Source organism: Trachypithecus francoisi, unplaced genomic scaffold (genome assembly GCF_009764315.1).
Source record: "Trachypithecus francoisi isolate TF-2019V2 unplaced genomic scaffold, Tfra_2.0 Lachesis_group12, whole genome shotgun sequence".
In the NCBI taxonomy this organism is placed as follows: domain Eukaryota; kingdom Metazoa; phylum Chordata; class Mammalia; order Primates; family Cercopithecidae; genus Trachypithecus; species Trachypithecus francoisi.
Genome location: NW_022681457.1, coordinates 76,247,127 through 76,267,425, shown reverse-complemented (window position 1 = coordinate 76,267,425; position 20,299 = coordinate 76,247,127). Strand labels below are relative to the sequence as shown.

The 20,299-nt window shown below is 37.9% G+C and overlaps 1 protein-coding gene across 1 annotated transcript in view; it reads right to left on the bottom strand.

Annotated features, from left to right (window-relative positions):
• The window catches only part of LOC117092621 (selection and upkeep of intraepithelial T-cells protein 1), a gene marked incomplete at its 3' end in the record, with an annotated part of 49,273 nt that extends 31,015 nt beyond the window's left edge, over nt 1-18,258 (bottom strand). The window contains exons 1-7 of the mRNA XM_033226468.1: nt 17,804-18,258; nt 15,852-15,932; nt 13,382-13,417; nt 9,605-9,952; nt 7,725-8,006; nt 4,585-4,695; nt 2,345-2,452 (exon numbers count right to left, since the gene is read on the bottom strand). Coding sequence (XP_033082359.1) covers nt 2,345-2,452; nt 4,585-4,695; nt 7,725-8,006; nt 9,605-9,952; nt 13,382-13,417; nt 15,852-15,932; nt 17,804-17,861 — 1,024 coding nt within the window. The remainder of the gene's footprint in view (nt 1-2,344; nt 2,453-4,584; nt 4,696-7,724; nt 8,007-9,604; nt 9,953-13,381; nt 13,418-15,851; nt 15,933-17,803) is intronic.
• Nucleotides 18,259-20,299: the final 2,041 nt, after the last annotated feature.

Below are 20,299 nucleotides of genomic sequence, written 5' to 3'. Positions count from 1 at the left end.
CCTCCCAAAGTGCTGGGATTACAGGCTTGAGCCACCGCACCCGGCCAATTACCTCTACACAATATAATATATATACACATACATACATACATGCAAGTGCTGGCAAATATGTAACGAAATTAAAACCCTCGGCCGGGCGCGGTGGCTCAAGCCTGTAATCCCAGCACTTTGGGAGGCCGAGACAGGTGGATCACGAGGTCAGGAGATCGAGACCATCCTGGCTAACACGGTGAAACCCCGTCTCTACTAAAAAATACAAAAAACTAGCCGGGCGAGGTGGCGGGCGCCTGTAGTCCCAGCTACTTGGGAGGCTGAGGCAGGAGAATGGCGTAAACCCGGGAGGCAGAGCATGCAGTGAGCTGAGATCCGGCCACTGCACTCCAGCCTGGGTGACAGAGCAAGACTCTGTCTCAAAAAAAAAAAAAAAAAAAAACCCTCATGCACTTTTAGTAGGAATGTAAAAGGGTACATCCACTGGGGAAAACCATATGATGGTTCCTCAAAAAAATAAAAATAGGATTACCATATGATCCATCTGTTCCACTTTGGGTGTATACCCAAAAGGAATTAAAAGGAAGGGCTTGTGGAGATATTTGTACACTCCTATTTATAGTAGGATTATACACAATAGCTAAGATATGAAAGCAACACAAATGCCAATTGATGGATAAATGGAGAAGCAAAATGTGCTATATTCATAAAATGGAATATTAGTCTAAAAAGGAATGGAATTCTTCAGTGTGCTATAGTATGGATGAGCATTGAGGACATTATACTAAGTGAAACAAGTCTGTAATAAAAAGACAAATATTTCTATAATTCCACTTAGATGAGAAACTTTGAGTACTGAAAATCATAGAGACCAAAAGTAGAATGTGGGTTGCCAGGGCTTTGACAGAGGGGCAAATAGGGAATTATTGTTTGATGTGTACAGAATTTCAGTTTGGGAAGATGAAAAAGCTCAGATGAATTGTGGTGATGGGTGCACAACAATGTGAATGTACTCAATGCGTCCAAACTGTACACTTAAAAATGGTTAAAACAGTACATTTTATGTTATGTAGATTTTACCAAAATAAATAATAAAATTTTCTGTTTTTGAAAATACTTTGTGGGAGAATGTATCCCACAGAGTGGAAGAAAATATCTTTAAAACATATATTGACAATGACTTGAATCTAGAATACATTACCTCTCAATTTCATGATGCATTTACAATATTTTTTCCTTTCTGTTTTCCCTTAAAACAGTATACTAATATTTTTGAAACACACGGTGAAGGCATGTAAGTGCCTGAGTTGGGATCCTGGCTCTGCCATTATTTAGTTAGGTCATCTTGGATAAGATATTTAGCTTCCTTCTGTACCAGAATTTGTCACCTGTAATATCTCTTTCACTAAAGATTGAATATACTAATCTGTACAAAATTCTTAGCACATGTAATATATATCAAATCACTAATATCTAATTTGATTTGATTTAACTAATATCAAATCACTTTGCTCCTTTTCTTCTGGTAAAGGTGGATGTGCTATTTAGTCTATAGTCGTTATTCACTGGCTGAGGTATGGACATTTTTGGAGTAAAATATAAAAAACACTTTAACCTTAATTTGGTTTAAGGCCATTTGTGTCTTCATTTCACAGGAGTAAATTATTGAAAAAAATCCTCTGAAGAGTCCAGCCCTACTTTATAACTTGTGAGTTTTGGCTATAGCTCCAGCTTATGAAGAAGAATGACTTTGACTGATTATTGCCTTGCATATGTCATTTCCACAGGGACTTCAAAGATAAAGCTGAGGGCACATGTCAGTGATGTTGAGTTCAGCTATCACAACATTTTCAAAATTACCATTTCCATTTTACCAAAAAGGAAAAGAATCAGTTTCAGGTGTCGATGCAGACCATGAAATTTAGCAAACTGTGTGTCAACATGTGAATAATTTTGAGAAGAGTGTCTTTTGATTTACATTGGATATCTGAAAAAATACCTATGACCTAAAACGTTTACGATATACTGAATTATTATCCCTTCGAGACTAAAAGTATGGTAAAAATCAGCATAATTTATTTGATCATGTGATGTCCGATGTTTGACAAAAATAAAGCTATCAACTAAAAGAAATATTTTCTTTTCCTAGGAGCAGAAGTATCAGGAGTTTGTAGCATTAAGCTCACAAACTTTAGGAGGTTGGATTCCAAATCCCAGGACATGAGGTCCAAGTATGTACTGTTCCAGTACTTCAAACAAGTATCATTGCTTTTTGGCTAAATGTCTTGCCAGAGAATGGACATTTAGAAAAGGAGATACTTTCAGCAAGTTCCCATCCTTTTAATCCACGTACCTCTGTTTCTGTGATGCAAAGTAATAGTGAGTCCAGTGATTACACACACTGAAGAGAAGACTATCCCAATGCCTATCAGGCAGGGAGAATTCCAGTCACAGCACCTACCTGAAGAAGAAGAGATATTGTAATTATTAGTTATTGGCATGGAGGCACTTTATATTGGGGCACAATGTGTCAAGAAATCAAGAGGTATGTTTTGATGCCACCCCCCTGAATTCATTTAGATTTGGGTTAAGGCTTAGGTCTAAAGATCGGAGAGCTGTGAGTGACAGAGGCAAGAAAAATGGCTGTTTTTAAGATGGGAGAGGTTTGGGTTGAGGCTAAACAGGTCTGGAGGAAAACAAATCCTTCTTTCTCTCCATCTAGTCCGTCAATGAATGGGCTTCATTAGAGCACTAGCTGGAGTTACGTTCCGATTGTTATCATTTTACCTGGGCTTGAACGAGGCTGGGAGTACAATAGCTCTGGAGACCTGTGAACTGCCTAAAAGATCATATGAGCTTTGGATATATGAATCTCATGAGTAAAAGTGTTTTCAACAAAATAATATTAAAAATCTTCTTTAGCACATGTAACAGCAACATCATTTGGCTATTTAGTCTGTCCATAAAATAGTCTATGATGTGGTGCTTATTACCACAGGTGATGCCATTCCACCACTGGAGTGTTATAGGTACACTGGAACTTAGTGGTTAAAATATGGAATACAAGTGTCCATGTGGCTTATAATTGATCTTGTTTCCTACCATTACAAGCTGTGTGATTTTAGGTGCAATAGTTAGCTTCGGTGTGTTTATTTTCATAATATAGAAATTAGAGGCATAATAAAATTTAATTCAAAGTGTATTATGGAAGTTAAATGCACTAATTTCTGTAAATCTGTTGGTGTGGAGTTTTTCAGTAGTAAAAATACAACAAATGTTAGCCTCTAATGATGATGTAATAATTGCTATTATAAAACGAATTCTGCATCCTTAAAAATTATTTATTCCAACTGATTCACCAACACCTTTTAAATAAAGTCAAAGAGATTTTCAGAAACTCAAATTATACCCATGAGAAACAGTTGAATAACTGGGCACACTCAGTTTGGCAAAGGTCAATTTAGAGATGCTCCTGACTACTAATCTCTGAAGAGCTATCTGGGAAATGTCAGTTGTTACACATGTGACCTTAGAATGTTCAATAAAATGTAAGATACACAGAAGCAGGTCAGTATTAAACAAGGACAAGCATTAAAAAATGTATTGAAGTAGGAATATTAGAAAAAACAAATCTCTAAAAGCTTGGATAGTGTAAATGAGCCGATAGAAGCTACAATACAGTTTATTTTGCAGAACAGCAGCTGGCAGGGGTGAATGTTGGGAACTGGTGGCTTTCTGGTGGAGTGGTGTCTTCCCCAACCACAGTGGTAGAAAATGGCAGTTCTGAGGGTCAGATAACAGAGTTCAGGCCAGAAGAGCAGCTGGAAATGTAAAGGGAAAATCCAAGAAGTGGAGAGACGTGCAGCAGGACCAAGACTCAAATCCTTCACTGACAGCAGAACTACCTATGATGGGAAGAGGACCAGGGGCCTGGTGAAAAGCAGGAGGAGGCCACAGGAGACTCTACTCTTCAAACACAGAGCTCTGCTGGAAAAGATCTGTGAGTCTGAAGCTTCTTAAATTGAGCGTAACCCCAAATCATGAACAGCTATTTTTTTCTCTTAAATTTTCTTGCTTATCGTGCAAGTTCCCCCAATCCCCGCCCCCAACACCATAGTTGACAATGAATGAAAACATTTTGTTTCAGCAAAAGTAAACTACCTGGTGTTGCAGCTAGTGTAACTCTCCCTATGTGGTATATTTTCCTGATGCTGTGCAGTTAAAACTTTATTTTATGCCCTGAAGGGTCATTGGCCCCTTTAAGAATTCAAGTGAGAAATAGGTGCAAATTTTGTTAGGTGTTAAATGCTAAAAAGCTTTCCCAGGCTGTTTGAAAATCTGTCACCATAAAGGAAAATGGGTTTCAACTTGGTTGAGATACAAAAATATCACACTTTCAGATAACAGCATTGTCAACAGCTCCAGCAGCAAAAGAGAACAGTATATAGGATCAGGGAATGAGTGGAAAGCATATGTATAACATACATCCCAGAGTTCAGAACTTCCTGAGACAGACAGACCTGAGAATTATGGGTCATGCAGCTTTAGCTTCCCCACCCCCATTAGCATCTCTCATCCTTTAAGCTAACTTACGTTGCTCTCTTTGCTGTAGCTCAACACTGGGCATCATAATGAAGAATAGCAGAACAGCCAAGATTGCAACCAGAATCAGTATCCAGACAGAATCCCATGGAAATAGTTTATCTGAAATAGGGAGTCACAAATCTTACCACTTAGGAAACTTGAACCCACTAAACTAGAAATGATGATTCATCCAAAGCATGTTTCTATTTAGTACCTATCACCTTTGAATATAAACCAAGTCCAATTTGGGAATTATAATTGAACACGTGAAAAATGGGATAGGATCTGGAGTAGGGCAGAGCTGAATGTGAGTTAGTTTGAAGATGGAGGAAAGGTGAGTGAAGGCTGCTGTTCCATGTTTTTTGTTTGTGATGGAATCTCACTATATCGCCAAAGCTGGCTCTCAGTGTTGCAGTCACTGCTCATTGCATCCTCAACCTCCCTGGCTCAAATGATCCTCTCACATCAGCCTCCTGAGTATCTGAGACTACAGGCACATGCCATCATGCCCAACTAATGTTTTACTTTTTAATTTCTCATAGAGACAAAGTCTTGCTACGTTGCCTAGGCTGGTTTCAAACTCCTGAGCTCAAGGTATCCTACCCGCTAGACCTTTCAAAGTGCTGGGATTACAGGCACGAGCCATGGCACCTGGCCTCTTCCGTGCTTTCTGACATTTAGCGAATAGGGATAAAATCTCCCTGAGATGTCTCTATTCCCAGGACTGTAACTCATGTTCAAAGTTTGTGCTCATTATAATTCTTTTAAATCATCATTTTTTAAGTGCATATACTTTTAAAAAACATTTTTCACTAAAGTTGTAAATAAATCAGCAGGACTTCCCCTGGCCCTTACTTTTCCTTTCTTTGTTTTATTCATATATATCCTGCTATGAACTGGGGGGAAGGAAGGTATGTAGTTTAGTCCTCCTTTATCCCCTGTAACTGTTCGTATTGCTGTTTCTGACACAACCATAATATGAAGCTTTTTTTCTGGAAAATCAAACGAGAAAATAAATGCAAAAATGTTTGAATGTAGTAAATTGCTAAAATTGTTAGGGGAGTCATTCATGTAAGTGATAATATCCCTCTCAGCATGTGGCTCTCACATTAATTTCATGGACATACACAAACACTAGCACATTCATATTTACTTGACAGTTTACAAGACACTGTATTTCAGTCATTTAAGCATCAATTATTTATTGCATTCCTCCTATGTGCTGTGCAATATTTGAAGCACTTGGAGTGTATCAGTGTATAAAACCAACAAAGATTTCTATCTTCAGGTTTTAGAGGGAGACAGATAAGTGACAATAAACATAATAAGTAAGTTGTATGATGGGCTAAATGGTGAAAATAATATGGAAAAAAGAAAAATTAAGTAAGGTAAGGAGAGAAAGACAATAAACATAATAAGTAAGTTGTATGATGGGCTAAATGGTGAAAATAATATGGAAAAAAGAAAAATTAAGTAAGGTACGGAGAGAAAGAATCAAGTAATTTGGGGGCAGGTGGCATTTTTTTCAAGCTGGTTTGTCAAGTTACTCTTTATTAGGGAAGTTGAGTTGAGCAGAGACTGGAAGGACGTAGGGGAAGTTAAAGTATTCTAGGAAGAGGGACCAACTAGAGCTAAGCCTCCAAGGCAGGAGCATGTCTGGTCGGTTTGGGAACAGGAAGGAGGTCTGTGTGACTACAGTAGAGTGGACAAAGGAGGGTGTTGGGATATGAGGTCACATAGGTAATGGGGCAGAGATAATGCAGGACATTGAAGGGCATTTTACTGTGAAAAACAAGCGGGAGAAATTGCAGGGTCTTGAACAGAGGGTTCCTATTTATATGATGAGGATGTACCATAGTAGACAACAGTAGAAATAAGAGGACATTTAGGATGCTCTTACCAAAGTTTAGACCATGGGTGATGGTGTCTCAGACTTGGATAGCAGTAGCAAGTTGGTGAGAAGTGATGAGATGCTGGATGTATTTTAAAGGTAGAGCTAACAATATTTCTTGTTAGATGTGATGCAGAATATGAGAGAAAAATTGGTGTCAAGGATGAATTCAATAATTTTATTCTGAAAAACTGAAAATATAAGGTGTGATTGGTCTGGTCAGGCATGGTGGCTCATACCTGTAATCCCTGCACTTTGGGAGGCTGAGGGGGGCTGATCACGAGGTCAGGAGTTGGAGACCAGCCTGATTAAAATGGTGAAACCCCATCTCTACTAAAAATATAAAAATGAGCCAGGCGTGGTGGCACACACCTGTAATCCCAGCTACTCAGGAGGCTGAGGCAGAAGAATCGCTTGAACCCAGGAAGTTGAGGTTGCAGTGAGCCGAGATCGTGCCATTGCACTCCAGCCTGGGTGACAGAGCGAAACTCTGTCTCAAAAAAACAAAAACTGTGACTGGAAAGACATTAATTAAGCAAATTGGCAGGTAATCAGGAGTTAATTTTATGATGTATTTGGTTCAGGATATTTATTAGACTTCTATGTTGAGATGTTGAGTTTGAAGATGAAAACAGAGTTTGGAGAGAGGTCTGGGCAGGAGATACTATTGGAGGAGCCACAGTCACACTGATGGTATTCAAGGTCTTGAGACAGAATGAACTCACATCAGAAGAAAGGCTCAAAAAACTAAATCTGGGAAACAGAAAACCAAATATTGCATGTTCTCACTTATGAGCGGGAGCTAAATGATAAGAACACAGGGACACGTAGAGGGGAACAACACACACTGGGGCCTGTTGGAGAGTGGAGGGTCGGAAGAGCGAGAGAACAAGAAAAATAATTAAGGGGCACTAGGCTTAATACTTGGGTGACAAAATAATCTGTATGACAAACCTCCATGGCATAAGTTTACCTATATAACAAACCTCAACATGTACCCCTAAACTTAAAATAGAAGTTAAAAAACAAAACAAAAACTATGTACTGGGAACCTGAATAGCAAGAAGACAGAGTGAAAAGAAAAAGACTGTAACAAAAAGAATCAGAAACAAAACAAGCAAGAAGACAATTAATAAAACCAAGAGAAAGTAATGTCTTGGAAACCAAGGGAAGAAAGTATGCATATGATTTTTTCCTCTTTAATTTACAGATTTTATGGCAATGGCCATCATTTGAAGAACAAACACGCAGATCACACCTGATAAGACAATGCTTGCCCTTTCCTCTTGACCAGTTACAGGGTTTCGAAGGTAGCAAGTGATGTTGCCATGGGAGCTGTCTCTAAGGAGAAGGCTCATCTTCATGTTGAACAATTTGTTTCTATCCTGCGAATGGGATTTTGATGAAGGTGGAATGATCTCTCCTCTGCTGTCTCTCCATTCCATTTGAGGCTGTGGGAACCAATCTTCTGAATTACACTCCACTAAAAGACCTTTGGTATTCGGAGGATGAATAAGAATTTGTATTTCTAAACTTGTAGCTGGTTGGAAAACAAAAAGGGAGAAACTATATTTAGGGGAAGAGAAGAGAACAGAGAACAGAGGGGAAAAGACTTCCTGCCCCCTTTCATCCCTGTGTCCTTAGATATTGATAGCTAAACTCTATGGGGCTGATTGTCATGACAAGCCATTCAAAAAGGAACAGGGATAAGCCACACTGAAGTGTTGTGATAAATATATTAACAACGTAGTCCAAAGTAAGTGAGGTGAGAAAATGCCTGTTTTTTCATTTATTCTTTCACTCAAAATGTGGGCTATTAACTAAATTCGCATCACTCGACTAGGTCCTTGGATTATGATATACAAAAAAAATCAAGATCTCGGTCCTCAGAATTTATGGCTTAATGTTTTTTCTTTTATCTTCACCATTAGCCACTTCTGAGCCACCAAAACAAATTACAAATAATAAACAACATTATAAATGCACATTTGCAACTTTAATTAAAACTTTAACTTTTATGTATTTTGCATACAATAGGTATTTTTACATCCAATATGCTTTACTTAAAAATAAGTAATACATTACTGTTTTCAAAATATGATACATACCACTTTAGAGAAAATAGATAAGTCTTTAGAGAAAATAGACAAGAAAAAAGAAATTTTCAGGATTTACCTGGGACATAAGTCTTGCCTAATATGTGGGCAAAGAAAGAATGAACAGAGATTTAAACCGTGACTCTAGAGTAGCTCTGTCTAATAAGATTTTCTGCAATGATGGAAATATGTGTGCCCTCTAACACAGTAGCTGCTTGCCACATGAGATGACTAAACACCTGAAATGTGGCCATTGAGACTGAAAAACTGAATGCTTAATTTTATTTAATTTTCATATGAATTTAAATGGCCACATGTGGCTAATATATATCATATTGGATAGCTCAGCTGTAGACTACAGAATTGAGTGTCACATAATATCCAGTAAAGATGTTAAGTGTGAGTGCCCTGTATCCCTCCACATGTGTCCTGACATTTGTGAAGCCCTTGGTTTGCTTCAAGTCCTCCATCTCCCCTCCATTTCTGTCATTCAGAATACTTCAAGTGTGAGGTGATTTGCTTAAATGCTTTGTATTTGCAAATAACACCTATATAGTATATATATTGTAGAACTTTGAAGATAGTGGGTGAAAGCTTTTTGAAACACATTTAGAAAAGTCAATCTGTAACTAGGTAATCAGTGAATTGATTCAGGGAGAAATCAGAATAAGAATTACCATTAAGGAGTCTATTGTAAAGATTCAGGTACTTTCAAAAGTCAGGTTTTACTAAAGTGTTGCCAGAAATAGCTAGAAGGATTATAACGAATTTTAAAAGGATTCTGTTAATTTTGTAGCAATCTAACAAAATATGTAGACGTAAAAAAGCAGACAGTATTTACTGATAGTTTTGATGTCTGCACAGGCATAATTCTCATTCTTGATCCTCCACTCCTTCCAATTCAAACACTAAACTCATGAATTTGACCGTTAACCAGACCATATAAGAGAAAAATAGAAATAGTGAGAATTTTCCTAATACTCAGCCTCATACAGGTTGAGAATCTTGGATGCATAGAAACCTCACAGGGATCCATCCTTACCTGTGACCTTCACTTCTGCGATGGCCTCTTCATAGACATCTCCATCTTTGAAGAAGCAGTGGTACTGCCCGTCATCATCAGCACTGACATTAAGGATCCTGAGGGTCACTTTACCTTCTCCAATGGCTTCTTTGAGGAGCTTTGTCCGCTCCACATACTTGGAGATAGTTTCTCCATACAGGTCTTTACCCTCCTTATACAGGTAAACAGGTCGTGTGTAGTGACTCCGGAACCAGCGTATCTCCATGTGTTCTGCGCTTTGTGGTGGAGACAGCTGGCAACTGAGCTCAACTTTCCCACCCAGTGCAGCCAAGACTGGCCTCTCTAAGCTATTCACTGTGAATTGCTCTGGGAAGGGAGACAGCAACCAAAGGGTGAGAGGTGGACTGAGACAAAATTTTCATTTGAATTATTATATCACACACACATATAGACACACCCACACCCCCCCCCACACACATCTTACTGAAAGTAAATTCTTTTGTTTTCACTTTTCCTTGAAAACACCTTTACTTTGCACTTTGTTTGAATGGAAATTCATGAAATTATTTCCTTTAAGGAATATGGGCCAGAGGCAGTGGCTCACGCCTGCAATCCCAGCACTTTGGGAGGCCGAGGCAGGTGGATCAAAGAGGTCAGGAGTTCAAGACCAGCATGACCAACGTGGTGAAACCCATCTCTACTAAAAAATACAAAAATTAGCCGGGCTTGGTGGCACAGGCCTTTAATCCCAGCTACTCAGGAGGCTGAGGCAGAAGAATCGCTTGAACTCAGGAGGCAGAAGTTGCAGTGAGCCGAGATCTCGCCATGGCACTCCAGCCTGGGCTACAGAGTGAGACTCTGTCTCCAAAAAAAGAAATATGAAAAATGGTTTCCATTGTTGCTGTATGATTTTCATTTCTGTTAAAATAAAAAAAAATTACTACCACCAGTATAATAATTGCTCTTCTTCATTCTATTATTTCATTTACTCTAAACATACTTTCAGACAGTTCTTAAAATTTACTCCATTTTAACTATAATGAATCCATGTATGAATGCATTTGTCTTTTTCTGCTCTTTCATACTGCTTCTTGAATTGGATGATTCTTGTCTTTCTTAAATTCCGGAAAATTCTCACACATTCTATGTTTAATTTGACCTCTCTTATTCTATGCAATCTCTTATTATGGAAGTACTGTGCTTAACACATTGCATCTCTCTGTTTTCTCGGATTTTACCAGCAAGATGTCTTAAACTATCAGCACCTGCCCCTGCAAATGTCCACAGGTTAGGATGTTTCATTTGTCATTTTCTGCTTATGATGCCACTTGGCTGTAACAGATGTTCTTTCATTGTTGAGGCTCAGAAACTCTCAAAGTTGATATTTAGTCCCTGACTACAATAAGGTGTGAGAAGAGGGGACATTTCAGACTCTCCATTTTGGTCCCTTGCCCCACTCATTGAGGAAAGTGAAACCGTTTTTGACTGAGTCAGTGAAAGACTCATTATGACTGAGTCAGTGAAAGACATCTAACATAACTGCCTCCATCTTTCTTCTAACCCCCAAGTTGTTCTTGTTTATTCCTGGACATAGGCTGAGCTAGCTTTGGGAGAAACTTCTTTATAGTTTATAGTTTAAAAGTAAGATGATAACAGTCCTTTCTCAAAGCAGGTCTCCTTCTTGCCTGGGGACTAGATTGCCTCTGTAGGACTAACATTAGTCACAAGATTAGAAATTAAGGTTAAACAGTCATGCAGCTGGAGGCTACAACATTCTGACCCTCCCTACACTGCTCCTAAGATCAGTGCTTGAGATATTTTGCAGACTCTGCAAATTTTAGTGCCTCAATCAATTAAACTCCAATTACATATTTAAAACATTGATTATTTTGAGTGTTTTTTTTTTTTTTGAGGCGGAGTCTCGCTCTGCCGCCCAGGCTGGAGTGCAGTGGCCGGATCTCAGCTCACTGCAAGCTCCGCCTCCCGGGTTCACGCCATTCTCCTGCCTCAGCCTCCCAAGTAGCTGGGACTACAGGCGCCCGCCATCTCGCCCGGCTAGTTTTTTGTATTTTTTAGTAGAGACGGGGTTTCACCGTGTTAGCCAGGATGGTCTCGATCTCCTGACCTCGTGATCCACCCGTCTCGGCCTCCCAAAGTGCTGGGATTACAGGCTTGAGCCACCGCGCCCGGCCTATTTTGAGTGTTTTAAATGCATATGTAACAGGCAAAATATCACATATAGAGTGATTACAAGCTAATTGTCACATTTACCTTTATATCTATTTTAAAATAATAATAATAATGCAAGGTAAAATCATTTCATTGTTATTCCATACCAGTTTTCATATCTAACTAGACATATAATTGATATATTCTTAAGGTTGTATAATACATATTTTCTCAAATTTTCACAACAATCTTAGAGAAAATAAAGAAAAAGAAAGAAAAACTTTCAAAGGCATAATGGGAAATAACATTTTATGTTAAAATCAACAATACAGCACACATAACTTGATATAACAATTTGAGATCATGTAAATAAAAATACCTTTGAAATACTTCAAAAAAGAAAATACATTTGTAAACTTTTTATAGAAAAATTATATTAAAAAAACACTGAGCAGAGAAAAACTCTACAAGATATTTAGTTATATAAATACTATCTTTTTTATAAAAGTTCTGTAATTAACCCATGAGAAGAAAGTTCAATGGGACAGAGTTTGGAGATGCAAATCCTTAGAGGAATTTGGTTTATGACAAAGATAACATCTGGGGTATCTGAAGAAAGATTGATTACTTAATAAATTAAAAAAACCTAGGTATTTAAAAAAATGATGTCAGATTTTAATCTCAATTTTTATATAAGAAATCATTTTACATGGGTTAGAAAGTTGTTGTTATAATCTTGATGTGTGGTCTGGAGAACTCTGACTAGGCAAACATAGGACTCAGACACTGTGAGAAGAAGAAACACCTGAGAAGCACAACATAAAAATAAGTCAGTAAATTGAATTTCAAACTGATCAAGAGTGTATAGAAAAGGTACAACGGATCAAATATTAATTATTTTCAAATTTTGATTCATTAAAATTAAAAATGTCTGCTCTGCAAAAGCTTTTGTTAAGAGAAGAAAAAGACAAGCTACAGACTGAAAAAAATTGCAAAAGACATAGCTTATGAAGGACTTGTGTGCAGAATGTAAAAATTAACAGCAGAAAAACAAACAACACAATTAAAAATAGACAAAATTCTGAACACTTTATCAAAGAAGATACATAGATGGCAAATTAAGATATCAAAATGCTCAAAATCATACATAATTTAGGAATTGCAAATTGAAACAATGAGATACTAACCTAAACCTATTATAAGAATGGCTGAAATCCAAAACACAAACACGGATGTGAGGAACAAGAACTCTCATTCATTGCTGGTGGGAGTGCAAAATGGTGTAGGAACTTTGGAAGACAGTTTGATAATTTCTTACAAAGCTAAATGTAAGATTACTATAGAATCTAGAAATTGTGATCCTAAGTAAACCGAAATTAGTTGAAAACCACATCCAATGAAAACTTGCATACAAATGCTTAAAGAACTTTTTCTAATACTTGTTAAAATTGGAAGCAGTCAATATGTGCTTCAGTAAGAGAATGGATAAACAAACTATGGTAAGTCCATACAATGAACTATTACTCAGTGATAGAAATAAATGAGTTATGAAGCTATTAAAAGACATGTGGGAAGATTAAATACATATTACTAAGTGAAATAAGTCAGTTTGAAAAGGGCACATACTGTATGAATCCAACTGTACGACATTCTGAGTCAGACCTATAGAGAGTAAAAAGAGCAGTAATTGGCCAGGTTTCAGGGGAAGATGAACAGGTGAAGCACAGGACATTTTTATGATGGTGAAATTATATTGTATGATACTATAATGGTGGATGCATAGCATAATACATTTATATAATGAATTGGAGAATTCCAATTTCCTTGGCTGATCAAGGAAAAAGATAAGACCATAGGTGGCAGTAGCACACAAAAGCTTCTATTTGGACACCACTTGGACAGCGTTGCAAAAAGAGCAGTTCTCACAGGATAAGGCCTTATAGAAGCACAGGGGACCACCATCCAGAATGCAGGAGGACAAAGGCGCTCCCAAGAATGGGAGGGAGATGCTGTGTGTTTAGATAACATCACTTCACAGCATGGTAGGAAGCTGCTGGGTCAGAGGGCTCTGAAGAGCATCAGGCTGCAGTTTATATAACTACAAGATTTTTCTTATCTATAGCTGGCAGATGTTGGGTGCAGTTTCCCAAGGTGTACAAAGCAGGAAGACATAAAATGGCAGAAAAAAAAATCTACCTGTTGGGGATATATTTACAACAACTGGATGTGAAAACACTTCAGTTTGGCATCCTGGGCTTTTGAGCTAATGAGTCTCAGCCTGATTTAAGAAGCAAGCAACAAAGGGCCAATATGCAAAGGCCATCGCTGGCTCATTTCTACAACAATTTGTTAAACCTTAGAGAAAGGTACAACACAGAGTGTTTAACGTAAACTTGGACTTTGTTAATAATCATATATCAATATTGGTTCATTAATTTCAATAAACGTACCATACAAATGAAAGAGGTTAACAAAAGGGGAAACTCTGTGGGAGGGGGGCAGGTAGAGAAGAGGGAGAGGGGTTATGTGGGAACTCAATATACATTTTGCACAATTTTTCTGTAAACCTAAAACTTCTATAGAAAATAAAGTCTATAATAATTTTAAAAGTCCATGAGGAGAAAAAGGAGAGCGAAATAAATGGAAACTTGGGGGAAATTTTGTAATTCACAAAATAAAATCAAAAATCAAAACCAAACAATTCTGCACATCCAAAATATAATGAACAAGTCCATCGAATTATAAACTGGTCAAAAACACATGGAAAAGTTAACAGATCAAAAAGCAAATTGTAATGTGTGCAAGTTTAATGCAAAGGAAATGTGAAGTAAGGCCATTAAGTAGGCAGTTTAGATAAAATGAATACAATTTTTTGAGAGGAAAGAAGGCCACCCTAATTCAATAAACAAGTAAAATATTATCATTGTGAGTTTCTATTTTTCATCTGTAATTTTGGAAAATATAAAAAATCCTGATACCTGTAACATCCACCTGAAAAACTCACATATGCTGTTGGTGGACAGGTACATTGGTAACTATTTCAGAATAATTTTTTTTTTTTTTTTTTTTTTTTTTTGAGAGCGGAGTCTCGCTGTGTCGCCCAGGCTGGAGTGCAGTGGCGCGATCTTGGCTCACTGCAAGCTCCGCCTCCCGGGTTCGCGCCATTCTCCCGCCTCAGCCTCCGAGTAGCTGGGACTACAGGCGCCCGCCACCGCGCCCGGCTAGTTTTTTGTATTTTTAGTAGAGACAGGGTTTCACCGTGTTAGCCAGGAGGGTCTCGATCTCCTGACCTCGTGATCCACCCGCCTCGGCCTCCCAAAGTGCTGGGATTACAGGCTTGAGCCACCGCGCCCGGCCAATATTTTTAATATAATAAAAACAGCACATAGCCTTGACAAATAGTTCTGTTCTTAGAAATATTTCCTACATTCTTACTCATAGATATGCTCAAAATATATGTGCATAATGTTTGTGGCAGTTTTTGTTTTATTAGCCAAAGACTGGAAACTACCCAAATATGCATCAGTAAGATTTGTACCATGTAACAAGTAGCTTTTGCCAGAAATTTTAAATCTTGTGTGCCACTTATTGGTTCAGGCTTTTAATGTATTTGTCTCTAAATAAACTCTATTTATATCTGCTTTGCATTGATCACCTTCCACTGCAAATTGTCATCATCTATCAAGGTCCCACCAGCCTATTGTGTCTTTGCTTATCTTACTGTACAGATAACTCACATGGATTCCAATATGGACCACAATTTGGGCAGCTTCTTCATTGTATAAGATATAAGTAAATCATGTCTCTGCAATACAAATATTGAATTCTTGAGAGCAAATATTAGGACTTCTTCATTTGTTTGTTTGTTTGTTTTCTCCCTGGAACCTAACACAAATCTGGGTACGTGAAAAAGACTTGCTGATTAGAAGTAGTTTTTCCTAACCATAAGACAATTCTTACAGTACATGTCCTCATTACATAACTATGTATTAAACCTAAGGAACAATGCTCAAGAATTTGTCCCTTTTGTTTGGTCCTTGCTTTTTCTGCCACACTTCATATTGCCAAGACCCACAAGGGTAAGAGAGAGTCATACCTGAACTTGGTATTGTCATCTGGAGGAGATTCATAACAACAAAGCATCTGGAGAAAGATAGCCCTGCAGTTTCCATTATACCTGTGATAAGAAATTAGGCAGTTTCAGTGAGAACAGGATTAATATGTCACAGAAATCACATATCTCCACATCTTCCTGCAGTAATTAACTCTCAAATAGAGTTACTAGATAAAACGTAGAACCCCCAGTTAGATTTGAACTTCAGATAGGCAGTGTAAATTTTTTAGTATAAATATTTCTTGGGCATCATATAATTTTTATTTTCTAAATCTGATAACTCCACTTTTAAGATGTTTAATATAATGACCAAGTCCAGTCAGAGGCTTCTTTCTCATTAAAGAATTTCTTCCTCCCAGGCTAGACGTCATTTGTCTTCTGGTGTTGTAAACTTCATTAGGTGACCTGCTTCTCCAGAGAAAGTGGCAGCAGATCTAGGGAGCAGGTCCTGTTCTCCAAGACCTTAGTAGCCTAAGCATCTGCCACAGTTAGTTACATTTAGGTTCAAAGAAAAATTTAAAGACAAATTTAGCTCTATTATTCTCATGGAATGAATTAAGTAACCACTTTATAAGAGAATATGACTTTCTTTTCTTTAGTTGTGGCAATCCCTCAGAATTTTCTGCTTCTGAAGAACTCACAATTAGAGACAGGTGAATGAGTGTATATGGCCATGGAGAACAAATGGTAAAATACAATATTGCATATTTAGTCTAATGTGAAGGTTTTTCATCAGTTCTGTAATGTTTTGGCTTTTGATTCAGCAGACAAATGTGATGATTATCTATTTATCCCCAACAAAAAAGGTTTGCTAGATTCTAGCATCACAGGCAAGTGAACAGACACTTGGATAGTAACGATAATGTAAAAGTGCCATCCTATGTACGTGGGCAGTTCTTGCAGCCTTGGAGAGCAATTCCCTCTGCAGCATCATGGCAGGGAGAAGGTTAACAAAATGAAGACTTTACTAGTGAGGTGGTGTCTACATTTTAAAGAATGAAGTGGTGTCTCAAACAATATAAAGGGAATGAGGACATACACCAGATTCAATATGCAGAAACCTTATTGAGCAAGGGAAATTGAGGAATGTATTTGTCTAGCAAGATTAAGGAATGAGGCAGAGAGCATACTGTGAAGGATTTCATATGTCAGGGTAATGAATTTAAGCTTTATCCTCTAGGCTAAGGAAGAAACTCTCCAAATATGATTCTGAAATTGGATTGCTTATGTATTCAAGGAGGCCACAGCTAATGTATAGGATGGGCAATGTATAGGATGCCATGGCACCAAACTCATGCAATTTGCCGATAATTGTGATACAGGTTTAACTGCAAGTGAGGAGTAAAGTACAGAGAAGAAAACAAAGTGACTTGGTTGCTATGGCAAAAATAGTAATTTTAGAGACTACACAGTCCTCTACCTTCTTCAGACTGCCCTAAAAGATGGACTTAAGGAAAAGGGGAAATATAAAGTTCTAAATGTACAATAGAGAACATGTTTGAAAAACCCAGAGGTCTAAATTTCAGCTCCAAAGGAGTCCCTCATCTTCTTCCTAGCCATGAGATACGTAGCAGAAGACTTTTAGTTTTCAGGAATCTAGTAGGTTAGATGGGTACATCTATAATGGGACAGGCATTCATCTTGAAGGGACAGATACTTACTCTGTCATTGGATCTGATGTCCCTACCAGCAGCATTTCTTCATGCACAACAACTCATACACATACAGAATGCTTTTTCATTCCATGAAATCCCATACACCAACAGTCCCCAACCTTTTTGGTACCAAGAACAGATTTCATGGAAAACAATTTTTCCATGAACTAGGGGAAGGGAGGATTAGTTTGGTGATGTATCAAGTGCATTACATCTATTGTGCAGCTCATTTCTACTATTAAACATTGTAATATATAATGAAATAATTATACAACTCACCATAATGTAGAATCAGTAGGAGCCCTGAGCTGGTTTTCCTGCAACTAGATGGTCCCATCTGGGCGTGACAGTGGGAGACAGTGACAGATCATCAAGCATGAGAGTCTCATAAGGAGCATGCAACTAGATCACTCACATCCACAGTTTACAATAGGTTTCGCAATCCTATGAGAGTCTAATGCTGCTGCTGATCTGACAGGAGACAGAGCTCAGCAGGTCATGTGAGCAATGGGGAGGACCTATAAATACAGATAGAGCTCACTTGCTGGCCCTCCACTCACTTCCTGCTGTCTGCCCGATTCCTAACAGGCCATGGACCAGAAACAGTCCATGGCCTGGGGGTGGGGACCCCTGCTATACAACATTGTCTCTCACAAACAGAATCATTTTACAGCAAATGAAGCACAGCTATGGGCTTAACACCATGACATTCCCTAGTCTCACCACATTCCCACAACCCAGATAGAACTGACTTCATAGAACCTCCAATAAGCTCAGGTAGGACATGTGGGATATGTCTTAAGCTAGTAGCTAAATAATTGTGCCATTTTTCCTGTGGCAGAATGCATAGACCTGGAAAGCAAGGAATAGATGTGAGAAGTGATACTCTCACTATATGGTTTTATAACATGCTGGAAGAATTTTGTTTCCCTTCTTGTATCTTCAACCTCAGTGTGGTTGGAGGTCCCAGGATCTCACAGAAAAATGTTTCCACCATGAAATACAGTTATGAATTAGAAGCTGAGACTGCCCTCTAGCCATTTTGCACTTCCCACATCACTGAACCAAGAGTCAGAAAAGTGTGTCATTGGAGAGTTGGAGAGACTATTCCAGAGGGCAAAGAGGTGCCTTGATCAATAGTTCTGATCTACATAAACTGAAGCAATTCAAGTAAGGTAAGACAACAAAAGGCTAAGACCCAAAGAAATAAAGATTAAAAGGATCCCATCAGGTTAAGAATCTCATCTAGCTGAGGTGCTGATGAAGACATAGAGAACACAGCATGAGTGACTGAAGAGGGCACCTACAATTACCCAGTTTAGAGTTTTGTGACCAACAAAGTCTACAAAAGCTGTATTTTCTGTTTATTAACTATGGCTTTTTATTTCTTTTGCCAGAGATAACATGAATAACACTGGTGGTGATGGTCTAGGTTTCAGGCAGAAAATACAGTCAAATTAATATTACCCATCAAGATATGGTAGCTTATGGGACTGGGCTATCTTTTGGTAAAAATATAAACTTTTCACTGAAGGAAAAGACTAGAGTGTGGGCAAGACTCTTGGTAAGAGGCAGAGGTGGTGGACTGTGCTGGATATCTTCTTTGTCTATCCACATCTACGTGCCACACTTCTCCAAAGGTAATTTGTAACAAAATTAGAATAAAAGTGCAATATGAAAATTGGAAATAGGGAATAAAAAGAGTGAAGTGGTTAAAGAAAATGCAGTCTTTTGAAACATTGCTATAGAGAACCCACAGATTTTAATCTCTCAAATGAGAATCCTGATATGATTGGGTACATGTTTCTCATTTTACATATGGGTTTTGGAAGCTGTTCAAATGATGATGTTAGTTTTTAATAGGTACAGGATTTCAGACTGGGAAAATGAAAAATTCTGGAGATCAATGGTGGTAATGGTTGCACAACAATGTGAACGCTACAGAATGAAATATTCAAAATGGTAAAATTTGTAAGTTTATGTTCTGTATATTTTTAAATGTTAAACAAAAAAGGCAAATGTGCCATCAAAGGATTATAAAAGTTAATACAAATCACATTCAACTTGTCAGGAAAGTGAGTCAGATCACAAATGAAGATATGCATGTGTTTAACCCAGTATGGTCACACCGATTTTCCTGATATTATAGAAACAATGTCTAATTCATCCCTTTTCTGTTGTGTTTTTATTTTAAGTAAAATCAATATGTTTCTGATATATCCACCTTATCTTTCAAAGATAACTGGTTAAAATACTCTCTACAAATCTTTGTCATCTTTCAAAAGCCGAAGCCAACAGTTCTGCACATTTAATATTTTTAAACTCATCCGAACTATCCTATAATAAGGTATTTCTCTTTTCCTCTATTTTGTTCTTCTCAGCTAGCTACACTAGAGATGAGGTATTCTGGTTACAAAGAATACTATGCAAGGGAGACTAGTCTCACTACTACGTGACTGAGGAATAACATGCATAGGAATACTATTTCTTTAGTCCTTATCAAAACAGAGTGGAGAAATGGAGAAATTGAGACCAACATTTGGGAAAACATAATGCTACAGAGTGAGTTTCCACTGATGCACAAAGAAAATTTGCATTTTTCTGAAGAAGGCTAAAGATTTTCAACTTATCTCATCCTTCTGAAATCCCAAATCTCAATAGTCTTCAAATACAGGACTGCCAAGTCCTTGGAAATGTGGAATGGGTTTCCCACTAGAAGGCACAAAGAAGAGAGAGGAATAAAAATGAAGACCATCAATGAAGCGAGAACTATGT